The sequence below is a fragment of the Rhyacophila brunnea genome, unplaced genomic scaffold, assembly GCF_057557595.1.
Source record: "Rhyacophila brunnea isolate RB1 unplaced genomic scaffold, BYU_Rbru_1.0 scaffold_19, whole genome shotgun sequence".
Lineage (NCBI taxonomy): Eukaryota > Metazoa > Arthropoda > Insecta > Trichoptera > Rhyacophilidae > Rhyacophila > Rhyacophila brunnea.
In genome coordinates this window covers 5866556-5886787 of record NW_028232848.1, presented here as the reverse complement: position 1 = coordinate 5886787, position 20232 = coordinate 5866556, and the positions used below count along the sequence as shown (strand labels likewise).

Here is a 20232-nt window from a genome sequence, read left to right as displayed (position 1 = left end):
GTGACGAAGGGCGACTTTTGAAATGAGGTAGGCTGTGGAGATCAGAGAAAAAGAATACACTTGTCAGGTATGCTTTCGGGAAATAAGAAGATAATACAAAATAACACACTACAATAATACAAAGTACGAAGATAATACAAAATGACACACTAATTTTATGAAATTTAAATAACCCACTTACGACATGAGCGCGAACAAAAATGCGCGATGAGTTTAAGTTATGTATTTTCCTAAACATTTTCAAAAATCAAAAATCTTTACATAAAATTATTTTTCATTTTTAAAACAATCTACTTATATTTATACTCCCACCTATAGCGTCGTGGGTCCCAGGTTCGAATCCTGGGTCTGACCAGTACACATATTGTTTTTCAATTTGTGTATGAGCCAGAGTATGGACCCAATAGGTTGAGCAAGTGGCTGACATCCATTTCTCGTAAAAACAAAAATCTGTTAATACAAATCGCCACTCTGTGGAGGCCCATATGATCATATTAGGATCGGACATGGTCTAAAGAAAAAAGAATATTTATTTATACATATTATGCGATTGAATACCATAGAAATTATTTTTTTTTTAATTATTGAATTATTTCTTACGCATTAGAGCCTATCATTTTATATGCAATCCCCCAGCTATCCTGAGGTCACGTGACATAAAGTCCATACAGAAAAAAACATCACTTTACCTGGCAAATAATTAGACAATTTTTTTAAAGATAGATATCGCACCGTGGCGTGTTGTGTGCTGTAATCTGTATTTATATTCCTACTTTCTTACATATACAACAGATGCCGTTGATAAATTAAAATATTTTTATTTAATAAAGTGCAATTAAAATATAATTTAAAAAGAAGGTAGGCTTTAAATAATCGCCTAGTATGGCGTCTTCGCCACTGGTGTGTACATATATGACGTTTGAAAAGCTAAGTAAAAACGTAAAATTTTCTAACAAAAAAGTTTCAATAGACTTAGAAACTAATTAAACCGAATTTAGCCGAAACAGCATTAAACGTCTTCATAATATACATTTTCATTAGTTTACATGAGTTTGATTTTTTTCATATAAAGCTGCAATTCATAGTGACGACGCTTTTTAAAAGCTTTCATCCCTGAATGAATAGTAAAAAACCCAATAAAGCTGTCTGATTTTTCTTCTGTGATTATTTTTGAAAAATTTTCTAAATCATTTACAAAACGTGAACTTGAGATATATTGTTTTCGAATAAATATTTCGTTTTTTTCTTTCGTTATTCAAAGAAAAATAATTACAAGATAAAAGGAACTTTTTATGTACAACGTTTTTAAATTTTCTGTTCAATTATTATGCTCAATATGCTTAAACTTGTACTTGATATGAAGTAAATAAAAAACAAACAAACAAACAAATATAGAATACTGAAATGTCATTTTCATTTCCATAGTAACGCACGTACATATTAATAATTATTGCTAGGACCACCCTCTTAGCAACCAATAATAGGATTACGGATTTCTTCCGAAATAACTTTTCATACAAAACAGAATTAACTGAAAATGAATTCAATTCTACTTAAAGATGGCTAAAATTATTAAAAGAATGCATTGGCATCGTGTTCTGATATATTCTAAAAGTTTCAAATGTCTAGCTAGTCGGAAAGTTAGTTAAAAATCTATTGCAAGATTTGTACCGGACAAAGAACCACCGGACAAATAAGAATCGAGCTAAGAAAAACTTTGCAAAAAGGAACAGTCTTTTGGACATGGAACCGCATTTCAGATTAAAATTAATTATCCAGGGAACCAAATAACGTTGATCTGTCGTCTCAACATAAACAATTTCATCCTTCTCATTGATTATATTGAATGCTATTTTTTTTATAATATAACTTTTATTTATATTTTATTATGAATGAATTTTATTTTTCGTTTATTATTATTTTGCTTTTGTACTAAAAAATGAAAAAATAAATATATTTTGATTGTTATAAAAGTATATGCATTTATATGACGCGGGGTAGGTACTCAGTGTTACGAAAATTATGGAAGGGGTACCCAGATGTCGAAAGTTTGGGAAGCTGGATATTCAGTAGGTAATGGATCAAAAAAATAACTAAAATATTTTCATATTCTGTTTGTAAGAGTTGAAAAAGTTAATTAATCGCACACTTAGACCGTACATCATCTCATAATATAAATTACGGATTATTCTTTAGTATGAAAAAGTCTGTCTACTTGTGGTTTCCATTATTATGAGATCACGCGCGCCCTGTTAAATACGGACCCAAATTATCACAGGCCGGTTAGGCTCACAAGATTTTTCAGCGAGAAAATTGCAAAGGGAGCTTTGAATGGGTGATTGTTTAAGCTTACGCGAGCTTTATTCGGAAAGCTTATAAGGCTACGGACACTGTAGACTTGAATATCTTATAATGAGAAAAAATAATCTAACATGTCGCCGGAAGCTTGTGAAATGTTTTTCGAGCACATTATGAAGTGTGTAATAATATTACCACAGTGGTTAAATTACTTACCAGTATTAGTGGAAATTTTTATATTATTATTAGTATTTTCAACGGTCTTATAGCTAAGTCTCCACCCTCTACCCCTGCAACGATGCTACAAAAATGATATATTTTAATTCTAGGATATTTATTACCATGGATGTATGACTCCGTAAAATTTATAAAACAATAATAAATTATTGAACATACATCATTTTTGAAAAACACTTTCTGAGAAAATATATTATAACCAATGGAAAAAAACTTTTTGAAAAAAGTAAGCCACCCCGGCAGGGAATCGAACCCTGCACATCTTGGGTTTAAGCCCCTTCCGTGCATTACCTCTATGCTACAAGGTGATGTACTTATTGCGACAAACTGCGACAAACTAATAGAAAAAATCTTTTTGAAAATTTATTATATATTTTCTCAGAAAGCGTTTTTCAAAAATTATATATGTTCAATAATTAGAATGGTACATTCTTAAATCTTGTGAATTATTCGTTGAATAAAAGTAATAGTTAATTTTAAATAATAAACTACTTAAACTACGTGTTAATCGGTTTTAATTTCTTTTTATATTATAATAAATACTTTTTTAATAAACTATATTCAATTTAATATTTATTTTTTTGGGATTTCATTATCTCAGATGTACAGTTCAATATCTTTCTAAGCGTTAATGTCAATCAATCATTTCCCGATTTTCGCGGAACGTCCAGCTTTTTACGCGAAAATAGATTGTCCCACCCGCGACAACTAAAATCACGATTATTCAACAAAACAAATAAAACGTTAACACCAAACGGGTATTTTCTCAGATGAATTTAAAATGGCCAGATGCAAGAAACAGATGTTCTATTGAGTTGATAAAATTGGAATCACTTGTTCAATTCAACATGATAATATAATCATGTACTTAATTTTTCTAATACATTATGGAGCAGAAATAAGCCCTTCAGAACGTAAAATCTACAACCAAGTATAAATAGGCGAGTGTCGGGAAAAATATTGTTATTTTGACAGTTAAAGAGATTTGTAGTTTATGTTATGTTATTTATGATTGATATTATATAAATAAAGATTAGACATATTAAATTATATGTTCGTAGGTTGTCCCGGGTTTTGCTCCGAAATCCGTTTTTTTTATTTCACGTGGTAAAAATTCTGATTTTGTAATAATAATTACCTGGCAACGCTGCCTGCAACCATGGTTGCCAGCAACTAGAAACTCTGTCTGGTTGCCGCAACTACGTGCGATTTCTTTTATTATGCTTCATGGTTACTGTCAACCTGGTTGCCAGCGACGGGTCTAGGACAATTCGGAGCCAGGACAACTGGGCGCCACGCAATCAAATTAAATTCAAATACAAATAGACGTTCATGAATCATAGGTAATTATAAAATATATATTATTTTATATTATTATTTATATTTAAATAATTATATTAGTATGTCATAAATACTTGGTGAGAATTTAAATATGCCCACAAATAATAATTTAATCGTGCATATGTTTAAGTTCTAACGAGAAGAGAGTTCTTTGATTCTTATATGAAGCCTCAGGCAAGATAATTCTCAATCCGTAATAAAAAAAAATTATGTTAAGAGAAAAATGAATTAAAACAACTAATAAATAGATAGAAACTGATTAAAATTCGTCGTCTACTTTCTGTATAAAATTGTAACGAACGTCTGATTATTTCATTCGACAGTGCGGCGCCCAATTGTCCTGGCGTCCAGTTGTCCCATTTCCGCCAACGACTGGTCCAAGACTACCCAATAACAATGGCTAAGTATATCAATAATATATGTATATACTAGCTGAAATAGCTATAACATACCAGAAGTCCCAGAAGTACCTGACCTGGCGTATAGATAGCAGCTGTTGTTTAAAAATAATGACCATGATAGAAAGTACCAACCTTATAAAGTCTAAGTTTGAAGTTTGACGACGCTACGTTGTTCAGTAATTATTTGTCAGCCATCAACAGTGAACGCTCTCAGTGAATTTGTAAACATGGAAAAAATTGGTCATAGTTATGTGATGCGAAAAAGAAAGTTTCGTTTCATCAGGAAAATTCATCAGTTCACACATCCGTTATCGCGATGGCCAAAATCAATGAGTTAAAGTTCGAATTGCTTCCTCACGCACCCTATTTGCCAGATTTAGCCCCCTGGGACTATTTTCTGTTTCCAAACTTGAAAAAATGGCTCGGTGGTAAAAGATTTGCCAACAATGAAGAGATGGAGTCTGCGGTTGATGGCTATTTTGAGGAGCTCGACGATTTTCACTATAAATAGGGTATCAAAGCAATTTAACATCGCTGGGAAAAGTGTATCGACCTAAAAGGAGACTACGTAGAGAAATAAAAATACTTTTTTCCATTTTTTTTTGTTTTCTTTGTTAGGTCTGGTACTTCTGGGACTACCCTCGTAATATACAGAAGGAAATGTTAATTATATTTTTATTATTCTTCTTACGTATTGATACATGACTTATTTTTTTGTTTAATTTAAATGCTACCAATTCTGTTTTTTTCTTTATGGTTCCCATTTTCCGACTAATACTTGAAAGTATAAGATAAAAAATCTGTCATTTTCAATATTTTCATTTCAATAATTTCAATTGACAATAATTTCACCTAACAAAACGGGCGTCATAAATGAATAATGAAAAGACTTTTCAATTTACTACAGGTTTGACAATGAAAAATCTTTCAATAGAAGTTTCTTTAATTTATTTTAACATTATTGGAAACAAAATTAAAGACATTTTCAATATGCCAGACGCTAAATACAGCTTGTGTAGAATATGTGTTGTATACAGTTGAAGCTTTTAAGATGTGACTGTATAGACTCATTCCTAAAATTCTTTGGACTCACCGGGTGACAAAATATGATGATGTTCACAATCAAATGGGAAAAGACCTAGAAGTTCTGCATAATATTAAAACCCCGGCCATTGCATGAAACGACAAAGGCACAGCATTCCCAAACTTGTGATCCAAAGAAAAATCAATGGTAAACCTAGCGTAAGGACTGGTGGCGCTTTTTGTTGAATTACGGATCTAAGGGAGGGGGGGTAAACAGGATGCTACACACTAATCTTTTATGTCGAGAAGGCTGGCGCGTACTGGAGCCGGTTCGGTGTTCACGCACCCACGCACTCGTAAACGGACGATTCGGAATGTCACTCTCACAGTTTCACTTGGTTTTGGGATGAATGATGATAAAAACTTCAGGATGGATAATAGGCGCGACGTTCGCTCAAACCGTATCAGATCTAGCGCAATGAAGGTCAAACATATGCGTATAGAGTCACTCTGTGGTTAACGACGGCTAAGCAATAACAAGCCCGCACACGACTACTTTCTTGATGTCACTCGAGCTAACTGAATGTTATTCGTAATCACGGTCTACTCATGACCCGTAACTGCTCGTCGCCTTAGTCTTGCGACAATAATAAATATGGATGTGAGGTAGGTGGGGAAATAAGAAATGACGGCCACCACAATTGGCTCAACCAAGGACGATACCACAGTTCGTTCAGCTCCAAGAAACGGATAGCAAATGATAAAGCAAAGAAAGTACTGTTGGTGACCGATCTCCGGTAGAGGATGACACGATAAGGAGACGATTGAATGATTTTAAATGATGCCCACTGCGTGACATCCACTATATTGATTCTCTTTCGGGTATTAGGCCGCAACCGACTTCTGGTAATCTTATGACTAGGAATTAGTTGAAATGTAACATATAATAATAGTAAGATATGGTTGTAGGAATATTATTATTTTATTCAGTCGTAGAAATAATAATTACAAGATAAAAAGAACTTTTTATATACAACGTTTTTAAATTTTCTGTTGAATCATATAAACTTGACCTAGCTTAAACGATCAAAAAAATTTGTATTTGATAGAAATACTGAATAATGAAATGTCGTTTTATATTGATTTCCATAGTAACGCACGTATATAGTATTTAATAATTTAGTTGCTAGGACCCCGTAGCAACCAATAATGGTATCGAAATAACTTTTCATACAAAACAGAATTAACTAAAAATTAATTCAATTCTACTTAAAGTTGGTTAAAAGTATTGAAAAATGCACTGACACTGTCTTCTGATATATTCTAATAGTGTCTAGCTAGTCGGGAAATTAGTTAAAAATCGATTGCAAGATTTGTACCGGACAAACAACCACCGGACAAATAAGAATACGACCTAAGAAAAACGTTATACAAATCTAAAGCAGCGAGATCGTTCTTACCTTACGATTATCAAGCGCGCACGCTGCCGTTACGCTATTCCGGATATATATGAAATAATTTAATTTATTGATTTTCCTTCATCGATATAGAACTATTATTGTAGACGCAAACCGATAAATTATCGATTTTTAAAATTTTACGTTAATCCTCTGCTTTCCAAAACAGTTTGATAGACTTGTACTTGTACATCCACAAAATACTGCATCATCCTCTGCTACGTTTACCATTGATCTCAGTAACAACAGATGGATATTATATAAATAATGTTATTATATTTGCTTGAAATTGTTATCGGTGTTAAGTATATTGTATGTATCTATAGTCTATGATATTTACCAATTTTGTTTAAGTATTTTATATCCAATAAAAATACGAATTGCATTAAAACATCGTTACTATAATAGCTGGCTTGTATTAACAATATACGTGTCCTAGAATAGAGAGCAAAACAAAACATTTCACTTAATGTCACATGTTCGCCTCACATACACTTGTATTTTTATTTTTTTACTGTGTAACAAGTGAAATTTATTAAAATTGTAATTCTTCAAAAAAACTATGCCGGTAAATTATAATAAATAATTATATAAATTCTAATGGATTTAAGTTTTGTACTATTCCATTTGAGTCGTTTTTTTGCGACCCGGGTTTCGCCTTTCGGCATCTTCAAGCACTGTATGCTGGTTCACATACGAGACTAAATGGTCAAAGGTATTGATATACAACATTTATATGTATGTATGTGGATGTAAGTGTGTATACGTGTGTATATAAATATATATATTAGGTGGGTTTATTTGTGGATTTGTTATATTTAAAAAATAATATTATAAAAAAAGTAGATATCATGTAAGAATATTATTGAATATTAATTGTTTAACTAATAACTTTTAAAAACTGATATAATAGATATCGGTATCTCATTAGTTAACTCCATTAATTTCCAATACGTCACCATTGTTCCCAGAATGTACGATTTTACACCTCTTGAGCGTAGTATTTTTATAGTTTATAATTACTAATGATGTATTATTTGATTTTGACGATTTTTTTATATGCTTAACGAATGTATTATCATTGAAAAGGTAGGAGGTTTTTTACAAACACTACTTCATTTATTCATAATTTGTTTGTTATATTTTTTTATTGTGATCAATGACTTAATTGGCAAGTGATAAAGTTTTTACCTACTTTATTGTATTGATTTTGTTATATAAGTTAGAGTTAATATTATTCGTTGTCAGTGTGTATTTGCCTTTTGGTGAGTGTACACAGTGCCTGAAGATGCCGAAAGGCGAAACCCGGGTCGCAAAAAACTACTCAAATGGCAAAGTGCAAAACTTAAATCCATTAGAATTTGAATTCAAATTCCACCAAGGACCTTCGGTCGATAGTATTAATATTATTAAATAAAATAAATCTCTGACCAACTATAATGATTTCAGATAATTGGCAGCTTTACGGAAGAAGTCTTTCGATTCTTCTATTATTAACAAAAGTTTATAATATCGAAGTTAATATGAACGTATTTTAAGAATAATACAAAGTTTCTATTATAATTTATTAACTTTACTAAGTTCCTTCTTCAAAACATATTATCTTTTCTGATAATAAATCTGAAGAAATTTTCAACATAATCCCGGGATTTTTAAACTCACAACTTTAAACGGAACAAAAGTTTTTTAAGGATTAACTGTGAAGAAGCTTTTTTATATAAAATAAAAAGAATATCTTTATATTAAATAATATTATTATATGTGTTTCAATTATATCTACATGTACTAGTGGCTAAAAATTACTATTGAAAGGAGGTAGGTTATGGGTAAACAAAAAAATGCTAATACAGTCGTTCTTATGGAAAGTTGAATTGGGTTTCATCTTTAGTATTTTACAAATACAATTTACAGAGATAATATAAGTACATAAAATATTACACTAATAAATAAGATTTATTTCACTTAAATTATTTATTACGGTAGGCTATAAATATTACCTAGTAAGGAGTCGCCGCCACTAATAATAATATGTACACACACAGATATTATTATATACTCGTAATATGTGTGTTTGTGTGTGTTATGATTGTGTAGCCACCCTTTTTAACGTACAATAAAGCTTTTTCATAACAATTTCTACATAAACCTAATAATTTCAATAAACCATTTTTTTATTCGACGAATAAAATACAAGATTTCAGAATGTAAAATTCTATAATATACTGAATATACCGGTAGTCCCAGAAGTACCCGACCTGACATATAGATAGCAGTTGTTGTTTAAAAATAATGACCATGATAGAAAGTACTAACCTTATAAAGCATAAGTTTGAATTTTGACGACGCTACATTGTTCAGTAATTATTTGTCAGCCATCAACAGTGAACGCTCTCAGTGAATTTGTAAACATGGAAAAAATTGGCCATAGTTATGTGATACAATACTTTCATTTGAAAGACTTCAGTTAAACCAATATCAAAGCGGCACTAGATTCTACTCTGGAGGTGTCTGCTCCTTTGTTTACAATAGCAACATATTGGGTAGCTGAGTTAAAATGAGCTCGGACGAGCTGCCAAGACGAAAATCACAATGGTCGACCAAATGAGGTAACCACGCCAGAAATGGTGACGAAAATCCACAAAATGGTATGGGATGAACGTCGACTAAAATTGCGCGGGCTAGTAGACATGGTAGCCATTTTAAAAAGTGCTGTACATCACATATTGACTGAAAACTTGGACATGAAAAAGCTGTGCGCAATGTGGGTGCCGCGATTACTCACAATGGAACAAAAACAATATCGTAAGGATGTTTCAATCGAGTGTTTGGCGAAGTTTCACAGCAATAAAGCAGAGTTTTTGCATATATTCATAAACATGGATGAAACATGGGTCCATCACTTTACACTTGAGACGAAAAAAAAACGAAAAGGGAGAATCGGCTCCAAAGAAGGCGAAGACAGTTCAATCTGCAGGCAAGGTCATGGCGTCAGTTTTTTGGGATGCGCGTGGGGTAATTTTCATTGATTATCTTCAGAAAATAAAATCAATCAACGGCGTGTATTATGCAAACTTATTGCAGCGTTTGAGTGATGAAATCAAGAAAAAACAACCGCATTTGGCGAAAAAGAAAGTTTCGTTTCATCAGGACAATTCATGAGTTCACACATCCGTTATCGCGATGGCCAAAATCAATGAGTTAAAGTTCGAATTGCTTCCTCACGCACCCTATTCGCCATATTTAGCCCCCTCGGATTATTTTCTGTTTCCAAACATGAAAAAATGACTCGGTGGTAAAAGATTTGCCAACAATGACGAGGTGGAGTCTGCGGTCGATGGCTATTTTGAGGAGCTCGACGATTTTCACTATAAACAGGGTATCGAAGCTATTGAACATCGCTGAAAAAAGTGTATCCACCTAAAAGGAGACTACACAGAGAAATAAAAATATTTTTTTCCAAATTTTTTGTGTTTTCTTTGTTAGGTCAGGTACTTCTGGGACTCTCCTCGTACATAATTTGAAAACATCTCATGCATATACACACTATAAAAAATCATTTTGTAGAAAATAAATACGACACCCAACGGGACTTGAACCTGTATCTGCTGGATTCACGCCAGTATGCTTTTCCAATTAAGCTACGGGAATCTTATTGAATCACGACAATAATTTTAACTAGTGCTTGTTACATGAAATGCACAGGCAAACGTCAAAAGGTCAAACGGAAAAAAGTAGTAGTAAAATAATATTAAACCAAAACCATTGAATGGCTTTCATATTTCTATGTAATTTATCTGTTTTGTGGTGTATTTATGTCCCAGTATATTATAATGGTGCTAACACCCGCGGTGGCCGCGCGACTTAAGCGTTGGACTATAATACCGTGGGTCCCAGGTTCAAATCCTGGGTCTGACAAGTACACATATTGTTTTTCAATTTGTGTATAAGTCAGGGTATGGACCTAATAGGTTGAGCAAGTGGCTGATATTCATTTCTCGTAAAAAGCAAAATCTGTTAATAAAAACCTCTACTCTGTGGAGGCCCATATTATGATCATATTAGGATCGGACATGGTCGGAAAAATAAGTATAATTTATTGCACTATATATTATTTTCACTGTGCAAGCAATCGGACTGTTCGCTTGAATTGTTTGTTACGTACACTGAATACACCTGTAGTTACTGATTACAAAAAATGATTATTAAGTTTGTATTACAAATATTGTAAGTAAAAAACACTGCTTTTTGGCAGGAACACTTTTACCGTTTAAAAATACTGACAATGTTGATTGACATAAATGTGGTCATTAATTAACACTAAAATACGTATCTTATTTTTATTAATTTTTGTGTGAGGACTGTGCTGGGGATGAAAACATGTGTGCGGCCACATTTTGGTAGGTTGTTAAAATCCGACATAAATAGTGCACACTATATTTTGTCAGTCATAAGTATTTGTTTTTATTGAACCAAGTCCACAAATGGCAGGAACTGATGGTTAGTTTTTAAAATTCAATTAAACCATTTATATATATATATATATACGAAATTTAATATAGTGTACAAAATTGTTGACAGTCGAGTCAGAGTATGGACCTAATAGGTTGAGCAAGTGGCTGACATCCATTTCTCGTAAAAACAAAAATCTGTCATTTGAAACCTCCACTCTGTGGAGGCCCATCTGATCCTATTAGGATTGGACATGGTCAAAGAGGGAAAAAAAGAGATATTATATTATTATTATATACTATTATGGACTTTATAATATTCGATATTCAAATACATATTTCGATTTGAAAATTTCTCTAATTGAGTCGCTTAGAATCATAACTCACATATTGCAATTTTGTCGTTTTTTAGTTAAATATGCCAAGTGATTCTAAATGAATTAATCTATATACCGAAAAATAGTTGAGTATTAAAAGTCAATTTAAACCATGTGAAAATCGTTGACAAAGTTCATTGTTGGTGTAATATGTCGTATATTTCAAAGAATAGAGTTTTGTCACCAACGCCTTCCTAACCAATCGGGGAGCTCTATTTCTCATAGTATGCTGTATGTCTGCAACGTTAGGAGTATAAGGTATATATATTTAAAAAAAATAGTTATTCGACTCTCTCACTCATTAATATTCTAGGGAGTTCAATACTGTTCTTCTAATTACAAAAAATAGTGCTCTGTTGGTTTTTAGCGATTATCTCAAAACTTGATTTTTGGAATATGTGAGTTATGATTCTAAGCGACTCAATTAGTCTGCCGTACTTGTGTTGGCTGTTATTTACGTATTTCAGTGTTTCCTTCTCAATTTACGATTTATGACCCTCAAAAGTTCACAACAAAACCTCCCGACAATAAATAATATCGAATTCTTTCAATCGCGACTCGCGAGCGATTTCCAAAACAGCCTCGTCAGATTTATTTGGATTAATTATAATAAGTTCCCGCACTTATGACAGTAATGGCCTCCATCCGGCAGTTCAATCATTATCATAAATTTTGAATAATTATGCTGGGAAAGTTTCCAATATTCGTGTTCGGCGAGCATTAAATAAGGGGCGAAAGCGACTGGGTGAGGGGTTGTTTAAGGCGATCGGAGCGGCGCTAAGCAAGTCCTGCGGCCTAATAAATTATTATTGACTATATAAATCAATGCCAAATCGTAAACAACACTACAGATTACAAGGGAAACTGTGCAGGTTTTGGCATACGTATGGCATAGTTAGAGTTGGATTTCGGGATTTTCCTACGGGAATTCTCTAGAATTTTTCAAGATTTTCCATCCCGAATCTCGAGAATTTAAATTTTTAACATTTCGGGAAATCCCAGATCTCGAAAATCTTTTCTCGGGATTTGGGATTTCTTTATTATCAAATATTAATTGAAAAAACGATTTTCTAAATGAAAAAATTGGACAGAAAACACAAAATGTTCAATGACCGATCGGGGCATTTAACACAATTAAGCCAACTTCGACTCAAAATGAGCGCAATTTTTACAACATCAGGGAATTTTGTGTCTCAAAAGCGTACGTGATTGTCAGACGCAGCGATTGGCAGTCTGTGTTTTCTGAAATTCTATTTTAATAAGTAATGTTTTGAATTATTTTAGTTTTCCTACTTTTATTTTGTTTGTCTTCTTACATAAATAAAAAAAGCATATTTTTTATTTGGAATTTGTCTTTACACTGGATTTTTACAGGTTTTTTTTTAAATTTCCCGGTATCTCGAGAATTCTAGAGAATTCTTTTCTGGAAATCCCGAATCTCGAGATTTGAAAATTTTATCATTTCGGGAAATCCCGAATCTCGAGATTGAGATTTTCTCGGGAAATACCCTACTCTAGGCATAGTGATAGCAATAGCATAAGGGTGTTGAAGAAGGGCAGGCTGTGGAAAATAACATAACAAAGTTCTTTTCAACCATGTTCGATCCTAAGAAGATCATAATAATGGCCTCCATAGAGTGGATTTGGTTTGTTTTTGTTTAACGAAAAATGGATGTAAGCCACTTGTTCAACCTATTATGTGTGGGCAGCCAGCCATTATTACGGGAATCCTTCAATATTTTACTGTTTTCTTTCACATAACTTTATTGTGGTATTGTTGCGTTATGCCCGACATGCACCCTTCCATGCCATGGTGCGCTAGTCCATGTTTCACATTCATACATAAGTACCAGTAGCACACATTGGTTGAACATTTTACGCTTACGTAGGTCTCTATTATTCTATTTCTATCAATCTATTATTTAATATTCTGCCACCTCTGAACAATTTAAGTTTTCGAAGTTTTTTAGCATATTTTAGTTTGTTCAAAATGGTACATGAGGCTTGAAACTTCGTCATACCATCGCTTTAACTCGTATAATATCTATCTATTTTTCTTATAATTCCTATATTGTACTGTGTTTTTAATATTTTTTTCTGAGATGATTCAATTAAGAACGTTCTTTACTAGCCAGACATGATACTAATTATAAAATAATTTCAATCTCATATGAATTTCGTGTAGTCATGTAATATATGGTGTTACTTGTCTTTTAATAATTAATATGTACAAATAAACGTGTGCTGTGCAGTCACTTTACATTATCTATCAAAATTTTTACTAATATTTATTCATCTGTAACAATTTGTCTCTCGTGTGTACTTATTCTCCACCCATAGAAGTTCTTCCTCAAGGATTGTTGATGAGGCTAAGTAACGGTACCCATTTACTTGTAATTAAACTTCGTTATCATATTTGTTTTCGTTTATTTCAGTGTCCAGAGCCGAAATAATGGCGAGTCCAGAACTCTTCGTCCGTAGCGGGTCTGATATCAATCTCACCTGCGTCGTCAGGCACACACCTGACCCACCAAGGTATGTATATCTAACCCCCCCCCCCTTAATGAAGACTGTTTCCATCAGTCCATTTCCAGACAGATCAATATCAACCTGATATTAAATCAATTCTTACATATTCCGGATATTTTTCACGTGCGCAAAATGCGTATATACACACTGTACTTTACTCATTATAATACTCCCGGTCGATTATTTTAAATAATTTAATATATAGTACACACATTGCCATCTCTAAGTGGCGAAGGGTGGAGGTAGGCTGTTGATATACTACATAAATAGTCCACACTAAGCTTTATCAGTCAAGCGTATTTATTTTCATTGAACCAATACTACCACAATATGTAGACTGTTAGTAGATAGTGTTTGTTAGTTTTTAAAATTCAATTAAACCCTGCCTAATCAAAGCAACAGTAGATAATAGCCAAAAAAATATTAATTTATCTATAAAATATCTAAAATTATGGCATTAAACCATACATAATTTTAGATATTTTAAAGGTACAAGAATATTTTTTATCGATTATGGGTTGGTAGAGGCAGAGCTTAATGCATTTATTTTTATTACAACGTTTTTATTAGGACGTATTCTTATTTGTCCGGTGGTTGTTTGTCTGGTACAAATCTTGCAATCGATTTTTAACTAACTTCCCGACTAGCTAGACATTTTAAACTTTTAGAATATATCAGAACACGATGCCAATGCAATAATACTTTTAGCCATTTTTAAGTAAAATTAAATTCATTTTCAGTTAATTCTGTTTTGTACGAAAAGTTATTTCGGAAGAAATCCGTAATCCAATCCACTATTATTGGTTGCTAGGATCCTAACAACTAAATTATTAATATATACGTGCGTTACTATGGAAATCAATATAAGTGTCAAAATGACATTTCAGTATTATTTCTATCAAATACATTTTTTTGATCGTTTAAGCTAGTCGAGTCAAGTTTATATGATTCAACAGAAAATTTAAAAACTATAAAAAAATTTTTAATCTTGTAATTATTTAAACCTAACCAACGCCATCTGTAATATATATTCTTAATTCATTAACAATAAATAAATATAACTGAAAAGGTATGCACTATTTTTGATGTATTGCCCTTAGCATTCCTAAACTATTATATTTAGGTTTAGGCAGGCCTTAATTGAATTTTAAAAACTAACCAGCACCATCTGAAAATTGTATTCTTACTTCAATGAAAACAAATAAGTGAGACTGAAAAAGTTTATTTTGCACTATTTATGTCGAATCTTAAAAGCCTACCTCCACCCCTGGCCACTGCCATGTCATGAAATCATGTCATCCCGTATTATTTTATTTAGAAAAAGAGTATTATGGCTTCACAGCGATTGGCCAATGTGCCATAATACATAATAAATATAAATTATATAAATGACTTAATTACAAATAACAACCAATATAAGAAGAAAGAAAATATGTGCTTATGTAGATATTAAAGTAAAATGATAAATACGATAATAATTATAAATGTAACCTATTTAACACGTCCACAAACATGATATAGTTAATAAAAAATAAATCAACCTTTATGGTGCCATCAAATAAGTTAATCACACGATACACACCATCATGAAACAATCCTGTGACAGGGTATCATGAAGACCGTAGAGTTACGAGTGATATTGATGGGAACATGAAAATTAATATTTGCCAGTATATACGGATTTTAAATGAACCCAAGGAGTAAAAAGTAATGTTTTAAAAGAGCAGTCACTCTTCGGGTGGACAGCGATTGCATTGATAGCATACCCAGAAGAAAACAAATCGGAAAATTCATTTTATTATCATTATCATAAGGAAAGAATCCGTATTTCTTAAGTCAAGAAATCTAAGAAATCTATTGTGGACTCAATCCAACTTAATTGTGTGGATGGACCTGTTAGGACTCTAAATAATTCTGGCATATTCAAGAATATTCAACACAAATGATACGTATAATGTACGTAGCACTCAGATGTTTTCAAATAATCTTGAAACCCTCATAATAAAAGGTAGCATTTTGCTAGATCTAGTACTGATGTTTAGAATATGCTGATTGAAATTAAAATTTGCATCATACATAGTAATTATATTGTATCGCGTTATTTTGATACAGTAGGAACTACATTTCAACAAAGTTGATCAACTTGAAAGTTGAATTGAATGAAGTTGAGGTACTTTCCACACACGGTTGATTCCGTGTCTGATAATTTGTACGTAAACAGTTCACCGCAGGACACTGTCTTATTCATGCGCCGCAGTACGTGAAACATGAGTTCGTGTAACATTTTAATCAAATGCGAGTTCTTCGTTGAACATTTCACCGTGGATTATTTCTACGTATGCTACAACATGTGGATAGAGTTGAGTTTCAGGAATGTCCCAATGGGATTCGGGATTTCTTTATTATCAAATATTAATTGAAAAAACGATTTTCTATATGTAAAAAGTGGAGAGAAAATACAAAACTTTCAAAGACTAATCGGGGCATTTAACACACCTAAGCCAACGTCAACTCAAAATGAGCGCAACTTTTGTAACATCAGGGAATTTTGTGTCTAAAAAGCGTACGCGATTGTCAGACACAGCGATTGACAGTCTGTGTTTTTTAAAATTCTATTTTAATAAGTAATGTTTTGACTTATTTTTGTTTGCCTACTTCTATTTTGTTCGTCTTCTTACATAAATTAAAAAAAAAATGGAATTTGTTTTTACACTGATTTTAGGATTTTTACAGGTTTTTTTAAATTTCCCGATATCTCGAGAATTCTCGAGAATTCTTTTCTGGAAATCCCGAATCTCGAGAATTCAAAATTTCATCATTTCGAGAAATCTCGAATGTCGAGATTGAGATTTTCTCGGGAAATACCCAACTCTACATGAGATGTTTTTACTAGGTTAGGTTAGGTTAGGGTTAATCTAATTGGAATAGTAGGTACTATTTGCAAAATATCGCCGCATTTTGTAAGATACTTACAAATGTATTCCACGGTGAAATGTTTAACGAAGAACTCGTCATTTGATAAAATGTTATACGAACTCATGTTTCACGTACTGCGGCGCACGAATAAGTGTCCCATGATAAAATGCATACGTACAACTTACATGTAACCGGTTGATTCAACTGTAAATCATAAACTTCGGGGCGCGGAAATATAATAAGATATTTATAACTGTTGTGTAGATATCCCATAGTTTCTCCGCGTAAAAAATCTCTTCACAAAAACCATTGGCGTCCTATTTTCTCATGAATTATCGCCTCGTCTTCCGCTGTATAAAATAAATAATACCCACTTAGTGTTATATCTATCCGGCAATTGGATCTTAAAGGAACTGTTATTTATTTGAAGCTATCTGACGGCTAAAAGACCGTGAAGCAACTGTGATTAGTAACTGTCGGGTCGATTAATCGCACTGCTTAGATTTACTTTGTCTTATTTCCGAAGTGGTACCCGCGTAATCTACGCCACTGCGGGTAATTTACATTGTATACGTCTTCTGACTCTAAATTCACCAGCGATGTCTTAGTTTTGCGCAAATCCTTAAGGGGACTGTAAGATACGAGTATAACAGAGACGTCATCTATTGACAGATTTACCAGTCAATTTACACAATAAAAGTATATTTTTACCGGCATGAAAATAATTCACATATTAAATTATATTTCTGCAGTGACGTCCCGTGGGGGTAGGCAAATCATACTTTGCATAGGGGCGGGACATTATAAAGAGCTGCGAATGAAGGATCGAAAAGGCGCTACATTTGTAGCGCCTTTTTAGTTACATTTTGTTAGCTACATTTGTAGGCTTTGTCTTGCGTACTTCCCGGGTTTTTTCGGATGTTACTGTATTAAAAATTCTTTATAATTCCTTAGTGAGAAGCCGGCTTGAGAGTGGGTCGATTGTTTGGGCCCCGCATCAGTTGAAATATGACCTTATGGTTGAGCGAGTTCAAAAGAAATTTTTGAGACTCCTTTATTTGAGGTTATATGGATACTATCCGTGGCTTTATCTAACTGACTTTCTCTTAGGTATGCTTACATACTGTAGTTTAAGTGCTAGAAGATAACAATATTTGGCCACGTATTTTTTTCGACTAATACGTCGTGTGAATGAGAACTCTGCCATTCTTGGTAATATTGACTTGTGTGTCCCTGATAACTATCTTAGAAATCGGGTGCATCAGTTGTTTGTTCTCCCGAGGAGCAGAACTAACCTGCCATTGGTGATGCCAATTGGGAGGGCAATAACTCTGTTCAACCAAATTGCTTCGGATGTTGATATATTCCATCTACGTTACATTAACTCATCCGGTGTACTTCCTTGCACCTATATACTTCATATTTTTTGTATTTACACATTTATACTGTAGAATAACTTAATATTGCATAAATACAGTATTACATAATACTGTTTTAATAATATTTCTTTGTTTCTAAATGTCATGTTGTGAACGTCTTAAACTTATAATTTGTAATGTCCACAATATGTAAAATAAATTAAAATTGAAATTGAAAAAATAAACAACAAAAAAAATGAAATATTACAACTTTCGAGATCAGTGGAAGTTTTCCACGAAGCAGACAATAGTCATTATTATAGAGTCGTTAGTTATTAGATATTATAGAGAGTTAATAGAGTCATTTCATTATAAAGTACTTACCTATCTACATCTTAGTTTAAACAACAACAGCATATGTTCAACATAGTTATTATTGTATTGTCATACATATTTTAATGGCGTTTTATCGCACAGACACTATTTTTACAAGGGTGCCTCCAAATCTGCCACAACCATAGGCTTCCACATACCTAAAACCACCACTTTTTGAGATAAGGTTTCGTGGAAATGCTATATATATATATATGTTTTTCCATAGATAGTGAGGTAGGCTTTTAAGTCCAACATAAATAGTGTACATTACACATTGTCAGTCATACGTATTTGTTTTTATCGAAAAAATACGACCATTTAGTTTACATGTGGAGTTGGTTAGTTTTTAAAAATCAACTAAACCTTGCCAAAACCAAACCATAATAGTTTTGGTCATTGATATACTACTAGATGAGCAGTTCCCATACAAGTGTCATTTTAAAAGTGTACCACAAAAGATATTATGAATATCGTCTTATAATATTTCCTTGTAGGTATAATGCGTTAAGACCGATAACATGGATTCCCGAATTTCACCCGTATTGCCCTGGCTGTAAAACTAAATTTGCGTTCTTGGAATAGTGAACCTAAGGGTGGTTGCAACGCAAAGCAGACAGAGCAAGTCGTCATGCGCTGACTATTAGTTAGAGTAAGATGCAAGCTAGAGCGGGCTTACCCAGTAAGTTTTAACAAAAGCCGACTCGCTGAAAATCGGGCGTCATTTTAAGAAGCATATGATTCATCCAGTAGTATATCAATGGTTTTGGTACGTATTGAGCGTTTTATGCACATTTTTTTCATTCATACTTATTTCTTTTCGTTAAATTAAGAATACATATTACTACACACGTTGTTGGTCAGTTTTTAAAATTAATTAAGTCCTGCCTAAACCAAAAAAATAATAGCTACAAAATATTATTCAATCTATAAAATATCCAAAATTATGTATGATTTAATGGCATGTTTTAGATATTTTATAGATAGACTATTATACATTAATAATTATAGCTTGGTTTTCTAAACGTTTAATTGAATTTAAAAAACTAACCAGCACAATCTGTAAATTGAAGCGCCTCGTTTCAAAAGCCCATAAAATGATTTTAGGTAGTTCTGAGAAAAATGAGAAAAAATCATATCTATTAAATCTATGAACTTTATGTATTTATTTTTTAATTCGTTACATTCTAAAGAGTATTTTGGCTTTCCATTTTAGTGGTATTTGAAAAGCACACCCAACCATCTTAGCGGGTTTTGAAATTTACCCTAATTTTTGATCATACGTATTGCCGGTTTTTGGCGTTTTTTAAAGTTCAATCTTTGGCCATCATATATGCAACAAAAATATCCATCTAAATACACATCTAACTCCAAAATTTTCAAAAACCGTTTTAGGGGCTTTTGAAACTAGGCGCTTCAATTGTAGTTTTAGTTCAATGAAAACAAATACGCATGAATGACGAAGTTTAGTATGC

The 20232-nt window shown here is 32.7% G+C and overlaps 1 protein-coding gene across 1 annotated transcript in view; it reads left to right on the top strand.

Annotated features, from left to right (window-relative positions):
* LOC147072677 (protein amalgam-like) overlaps positions 1-20232 on the top strand; it is a 203588-nt gene that overhangs the window by 148915 nt on the left and 34441 nt on the right. Inside the window, exon 4 of the mRNA XM_085945822.1 lies at positions 14018-14117. Within this exon, the coding sequence (XP_085801948.1) occupies positions 14018-14117 (100 nt within the window). The remainder of the gene's footprint in view (positions 1-14017; positions 14118-20232) is intronic.